Source organism: Zingiber officinale, chromosome 2A, assembly GCF_018446385.1.
Source record: "Zingiber officinale cultivar Zhangliang chromosome 2A, Zo_v1.1, whole genome shotgun sequence".
NCBI lineage: Eukaryota > Viridiplantae > Streptophyta > Magnoliopsida > Zingiberales > Zingiberaceae > Zingiber > Zingiber officinale.
The window spans coordinates 4,817,639-4,824,840 of record NC_055988.1 but is presented as its reverse complement, the minus strand read 5'-3'; the positions used below and the strand labels follow the sequence as shown (position 1 = coordinate 4,824,840).

At 51.9% G+C, this 7,202-nt stretch overlaps 2 protein-coding genes across 2 annotated transcripts; one reads left to right on the top strand and one right to left on the bottom strand.

The window, feature by feature from the left end:
• The first annotated feature begins 705 nt into the window (after positions 1 to 705).
• LOC122040590 (calcium-transporting ATPase 7, plasma membrane-type-like) lies at positions 706 to 3,953 on the top strand. The gene has a single exon (XM_042599949.1). It carries the CDS (start codon positions 813 to 815, stop codon positions 3,852 to 3,854), a length of 3,042 nt encoding a protein of 1,013 aa, XP_042455883.1. The 5' UTR covers positions 706 to 812; the 3' UTR covers positions 3,855 to 3,953.
• A 120-nt stretch (positions 3,954 to 4,073) lies between these two features.
• On the bottom strand, positions 4,074 to 5,983 carry LOC122040592 (eukaryotic translation initiation factor 3 subunit D-like). The gene has a single exon (XM_042599950.1). The coding sequence runs from the start codon at positions 5,888 to 5,890 to the stop codon at positions 4,139 to 4,141; it is 1,752 nt and encodes a 583-aa protein (XP_042455884.1). The 5' UTR covers positions 5,891 to 5,983; the 3' UTR covers positions 4,074 to 4,138.
• Between the last annotated feature and the right edge of the window lie 1,219 nt (positions 5,984 to 7,202).

The window sequence follows — 7,202 nt, the reverse complement described above, 5'->3', positions numbered from 1 at the left end:
TAATATAATTATAATTTAATATTTCAAAAATTAATTTGAAGTGAATTGGAAATTAATCATTTTAAGGAGTTAAAAAAAATTAAATGGGTGAAGACCATCTTATTTTCAGAATTAAATAATTAGTTAGTTGATACTAAATAGAATTTGATCTTATCTTTGCTAATTAGTTTAAATCCAACGACTAACACTAAATGCCATCGTCTATGAATAGTTGGTCTAGGTTAAATGATCAAGTACTCTATATATATATATATATATATATATATATATATATATATATATATATATATATATAAAGTCAAAGGGAAAGCTCCAACGAACCAACTCAGATTTAAAAACAAAACGATATCAACTTAACAACCATTTTAATAGATTAATTTATTTTAAGTTTGCTAACTTACTTATCAAATAAGTTTCTAAGGTATTTAAAAAATTAATAAAAGGCAATTGTACCTGAGCCGACTTACTTTTTTATTCTTCAATTCAATCGGATAATTGCTGAATTGGACGATTTGGTCAACAAAACGCGGATCCCGTAGATTATCAAGCTTCTAGCTGGAAACTTTGTAGCCACGGCTAAGCAATCGCTACCGACTTACCACTTAATTCCCTCTCTTGTTACGTGGCATGCTTCCGCGACATCCTTCCGCGTCTAAGATTCGTAAACTATATAAATCCAATGCATTGGAGTTTTTCAACATTGCAATTCACAATCTTCTTCTACTGTTTGATTCAGTTCATTCGATTTGGTTGAATACCGTCCAGCGCCTCTGTTTGATTCTGTTGCAGAGCAGCCCGTCCCGATCGATAGAATGGACATTAATGCTGTTGATTTCCTCATTGGCCCCGGCCAGCGTTTAGGCGTCTCGTCGCCACTCCGGCGCTGGCGCATTGCCTACCGCACGATCTATTCCTGCCGCGCTATGTGCTCCCTCGTCGCCAAGAAGTTCGCCGTCATCCACCGCAGCAGCTCGTACGTCGCCATTGATGTCGAAGGCGGTGACTCGGCACCGTTGGCTTTTTCGAAAATCACGGATGATGGTAATCTCAGGGAGCTCGTCAAGGAACGGCGCCTTGAAGATCTCCGCCGCCTCGGTGGATCTGCCGGTCTCGTCCGCATCCTCGGCTCTAACGCCGAGGCAGGGATACACGGCGGCGCCGCCAACCTCAGCTCTCGGAGGGCGGCGTTCGGATCCAACACTTACCCTAGGCCGAAGCCCAAGGGCTTCTTCCACTTCGTGTTGGAGGCGATCAACGACCTGTTCATCATTATCCTCATGGTGTGTGCGGCCGTCTCCCTCGCCTTCGGTATCAAGGAGCACGGCATTAAAGAGGGGTGGTACGACGGTGCCAGCATCTTCCTCGCCGTCTTCCTCGTCTCGGCTGTCTCTGCCGTCAGCAACTTCCGCCAGATGAAGCGTTTCGACAAGCTGTCTGCGGAGTGCGATAACATCACCGCCAGCATCGTCCGCGATGGACGCCGGCAATCTGTTTCCATATTCGACATCGTGGTCGGCGACGTAGTCCTGCTAAACATTGGCGACCAAGTCCCGGCCGATGGAGTCTTCCTGCAGGGGTACTCTGTGCAGGTGGACGAGTCGAGCATGACAGGCGAGAGCCACCCGGTTGACATCGACGCCGTCAAGAACCCTTTCCTCACTTCCGGCGTGAAGGTCATAGATGGCTACGCCTCAATGCTCGTCACGGCCGTCGGCACCGACACGATGTGGGGCGAGATGATGGGCTCCATTACCCGCGAGACGACAGAGCCGACGCCGCTGCAGGAGCGGCTTCAGAGGCTGACATCAAGCATAGGAAAGATAGGCATCGCCGTCGCCACTCTGGTCTTCGCCGTGCTCGTGGTCCGCTACTTCACCGGAAGCACCGAGGGCAACGATGGACGGCCCAAGTTTGACAAGCACAACACCAACGCCTCCGACATCATCAGCGGCCTCGTCAACATTTTCCAGGACGCCGTCACCATCATCGTCGTCGCCATCCCCGAAGGCTTGCCGCTAGCCGTCACTCTGACGCTGGCTTTCTCCATGAAGAGAATGATGAAGGACAACGCCATGGTCCGGCGGCTCTCGGCTTGCGAGACCATGGGCTCAGTGACCACCATCTGCACCGATAAAACAGGGACCTTAACGCTGAACCAGATGAAGGTCACCCAATTCTGGATAGGAAAGGACCAATGTCCGCCGGCGACCTCGATTGCACCGGGAATTCTGGCGTTGCTACACCAAGCCGTCGGATTGAACACCACCGGCAGCGTCTACCGGCCTAACGTGGCGGCGGAGGCAGAGATCACCGGTAGCCCCACGGAGAAGGCTCTGCTTTCGTGGTCAATTTCGGATCTCGGAATGTGCGTCGACGAAATGAAGAAGAAGTGCGCCGTCATCCGTGTCGAAGCCTTCAATTCGGAGAAGAAGCGGAGTGGAATTATGGTGGAAGAGAAAGCCAGCGGAGCCACCATCACGCACTGGAAAGGAGCCGCCGAGATGCTTCTGGTTCGATGCTCTCATTACGCCGACGGGAACGGGAGCGTTAAGCTTATAGATTCCGAGACAAAATCCAAGCTCGAAGCGATCGTCCACGACATGGCTGCCTCCAGTCTCCGCTGCATTGCCTTCGCCTACAAGAACACCGCCGGAGCAGAGGACTCCGAGGTCAACCACGGCGAGGAGCCAAGGCTCGATGACACTGAGCTCACCTTGCTGGGGCTCGTCGGGCTAAAAGATCCGTGTCGCCCGGAGGTAGCGCGCGCCATCGATGCTTGCAGAAGTGCCGGAGTTGGAGTGAAGATGATCACCGGGGACAACGTGTTCACTGCCAGAGCCATCGCCGTCGAGTGCGGGATAATCAAACCAGAAGACTTGGACGCTTTGGTCGTGGAAGGGCAGGAGTTCAGGAACTACTCGCCTGAGGAGCGCATGAAGAAGGTGGACCGGATCCGGGTCATGGCGAGGTCGTCCCCTTTCGACAAGCTGCTAATGGTGCAGTGCCTGAAGCAGAAGGGGCAAGTGGTGGCGGTCACCGGCGACGGAACGAACGACGCGCCGGCGCTGAAGGAGGCCGATGTGGGGCTAGCGATGGGTATCCAGGGCACGGAAGTCGCCAAGGAGAGCTCCGACATCGTGATCATGGACGACAACTTCGATACGGTGGTGACGGTCATGCGATGGGGGCGGTGCGTCTACAACAACATCCAGAAGTTCCTACAATTCCAGCTCACGGTGAACGTCGCGGCCCTGGTGATCAACTTCGTGTCCGCGGTGGCCACCGGCGCCGTGCCGCTGACGACTGTGCAGCTCTTGTGGGTCAACCTGATCATGGACACGATGGGGGCACTGGCTCTGGCCACCGACACACCCACCAAGGAGCTGATGGAAAAGCCGCCAGTCGGCCGGACGGCGCCGCTGATCACCGGAGTCATGTGGCGCAACCTGACGGCGCAGGCTCTATTCCAGGTGACAGTGTTGCTGCTTTTCCGTTTCCGAGGGGAATCGCTGCTGGGTCTAACCGAAGCGGAGAACAACACGATGATCTTCAACACCTTCGTGCTCTGTCAAGTCTTCAACGAGTTCAACGCGAGGAAGCTGGAGAAGAAGAACGTGTTCCAGGGGATGCACCGGAACAAGCTGTTCTTGGGGATCGTGGCGGCGACGGTGGTGCTGCAGGTGCTGATGGTAGAGTTCCTGAGGAAGTTCGCCGACACGGTGAGGTTGGGATGGGGGCAGTGGGGGATCTGCGTCGGCATCGCGGTGGTCTCGTGGCCGATTGGGTGGCTCGTGAAGTTTCTGCCGGTGGCTGAAAATCCATGGCGCCAACTCTGGACCTTCGTCAAAGGTTGAGATGGCCGACAATCTGTGTGTTACTTATTAGAACAGCTCATAATTTTTCCCTTCGATTCTCAGAAGAATTCTTTCATTTAATATAAAATTTTATGACATTGTCAGTATAATTGAAATGAAAACAAAGAACTTGTCTCAGAATTTCTAGCCAGTTTAGCTGAGCAAGATCGTGATTGAAATGGAAGACTCTTTCACCGTTTTATTTCTAAGAAAAGTTGCAGAATGAAAGGAATGAATGACCAGAGAGAGAGAGAGAGAGAGAGAGAGAGAGAGAGTGTTACAGTTCAAGCGGCAGAGGCAGTGGCAAGCTTCTCCCCATCTGCACCGCTCGCCTCAGCTTCCGCGGCGGCATCCATGGCACTGGCGACTGGATCTTCTTTCAGCGGCTGCACCTGCTCCTCCTCCGGAAGTGGCTCCTCCACGTATTCGTTCTCGAAGGCATCTGCCGGGACCTCGTAGATTCTTACCTGCGGCTTGACTGGATCCTTCACCAGCACATATTTGCCCTCGTTGAGCTTCATGCAGAGATCGACGATCGACTTCACGATCCCCCACATGTTGGAGGTGTTGAGGTTGATCTGGGCGGCGAAATCCTTGGGCTTGTAGCCGGTGACGCTGAGAATGACATGGTTGAAATGGTCCCTTGGGTGGACTCTGGAGACGTAGCCCAGCTTCATCAGATCTGCACCTGCAAGGAGGGCCTGTGCGGTCCACTTGGCTAGCTTGTTGGCGTTGTTCTTCAGTTCGGTGGCGAGAACGGCTCCTCTCTGAGTCTCGAGCTTCTGCCTCCAGTCCACTCCAGAGTATTTGTGATCGAACTCATTGAGTGCGTTGAGGGTGAGGAACCCTCGCTGCCCCTTGACGTCGGTCGTGCTGTGCAGCTCACAGCGGGTGATGAGATAGGTGCCCTCATCGATCTTCCAGCGGCGATATCGGTATGCAACTGAGGCAACATCCTCACCCTCGGAAGCAAATGGGTTGGGCTCATCAAAGGTAGCCTTGTTGCCGTCCCGCGCGAGGACCTGCTGCGAGAAGTTCTGGTTGATGTAAGTGGCCTCGATGGCGAGGGAATGGATGGAGTTGATGTCCTCCTTGGCCTCCGGGAGGAGCTCCTGCGAGCTCTCGTTGACAGAGAGGAGGTCGAGTTGAGATCCGTCGCGTTTGTCGAAGAAGAGCTTGTTGCCGACGCGCTGGATGATGATGTCCCAGGAGTATACGGACCTCGGTGCGCACATTAGGGCGGAGAGAATGGCATCAGTGGCGAAGACGGTGGCCTTGTCGTCGGCCGCGAGGCGGCGGATGACGGGGTCGTCGGTGGTGGTGACCTTGAAAAAGTTGCGGGACTTGAAGTGCTCGAGGCGGCGCTCGTTCTTGGGGTTGACGCGATCGAAGGAGCGGTCGTAGGACTCGAGCGCGCCGCAGATAAGGAGGTCTTCCGGCGGATCGGGCACGGAGAAGGAAAGCTTGGAGAAGGTGGAGAAGGGGATCTGGTCAAGCATGGTCCACTCGGGCTGTATGTCGACGGAGGACTTGAGAGCGGGGGAGTCGCGCCGGGAGTTGCCGTATCCGGGGCCTCCGAAGGGCGCGGAGGAGCGGCGGTTGAGGTGATACAAGCGGTCACGGCGCGCGCGCTCCTTCTCCGCCTCGCGCTTCCGCGCCTCGACCTCCTCATCGCGCCGTTGCGGAAGCTGCGGCCGCTGGTTAAATCTCCATCGCGGGCCGAACTTGGGGCGCGGAGGGGGCTTGCCGTCTACGAGTCGGAAGGAGGAGTCGTCAGCGCCAGAGGCGGCGCCGGCGAAGGACTCGTCGAGAGCGAAGTCGAAGACGGCGTCGCGGCCGCCGCCTGACCGGGAGAAATTAGGGTTTCGAGTCCAGTCGGCGACACGGCCGAGCTTATCAGATCGGGAGAAGGGGGCGAAGGGGACGTTAGCCAGTAGTGTACCCCCGCCGTGCTTGGGATGAAGGAGCGTCGCCGGCGTCTCCGGCGGACCCCATCCGTCGGGGTTGAAGGGGACGAAGCCAACGTCGAAGCCCATTCGCGCGCTTCGCTGAGTTTCCAGATCCGGCGACGGCGGCGGAAGGAGAGCAACACGAGGGCAGAAGAAACGCTCTTGTTCTTCTTATCGAACTGAAAGGCATGTGGCGTGGGGCTTATAAAGGAGGTGGCAATCGATCCCTACTTCTCGTCGACGAAGCTTGGGCGCACATTTGGGCCGTTAATTGAATTGGGCCGGACCTATTTTGGCCTGATACTAATGATTTGAGAAAACAAGACAATTTATAAAATCGTCCATCATTCTTTAGTATTTACCAAATTGTACAGTTTGTCTAATTTGTTTTACTTTCATTCCTCCAATTTAACTCCATTCTAACGAAAATTCGAGACTCAATTACGACATATTATTAAAAATTATTTTCCTTAAATGAGTAACGGATCTGAGAATGTTAACTGTCAGGATGTTAAAATGAGTTAGCATGTACAATTTTTTGATTTACTACTTCCGTTGACCCAATTGATCGTCGTAGGTTTAACATTACATCACCTGATTAATCTTTTTTTTTTTTTTTTTGCTTCAGAGATAGAGTTGAATTGGCTACTGCAAGACAAAACTTGCTACAATGGACAAGAGTTGATTCTCGATAAAACCAAACGACAGCCCTCACTCACAATGGTCAACTACGGCTTCACGATTTATCTACTCATAGATGATCGTGAGATTGACCGTGTGAGATCGCTGGATGACAATTCCACCTTTGCTACAACAATTAGGGCACATAGAACAAATCCAATTCCCAACCAAACACTCGAGTTGTTTGTACCTCAACCGACCTCGAACGATAAGACGGCGCGCTAACTCAACTCGTAATTTCACTTCGGCTGCGCTCTTCCAAACACAAGAGATTAGTAGACGTTCTACTTAAAGATAATCGAAAACAACAACCACAGGCCGAACTACAGTTTATATTTCTTGTAAATAAAGCTGAGGAATCCAAAACAAGGGTAAAGAAAGAACATTAATGAAAGAGTTTCTCTCCTAATCTCAATGGAACTACACAGCTCTAGATGTTGTTGATCCCTCCACACCACAATGCTACCCTCTGCACATAACCTATAGTGATTCTATTGGTTAGAACATTCGTATACAAGGGACCCCAGAAGTGTACAATATTGTACTCAATTTACTTTTAAAATTACAATGTAAATGTTACAAAGGTAGCTCAATTAAGCAGATTTAGTAAGAACACTAAAAGGCATTGTTCAATATAGATCACAAAATACAGTAATAATGCTGAATAATTGAATAGTGAAATGCATGTAAGCAAATGCTTGTGCCAGTAACCACAAAG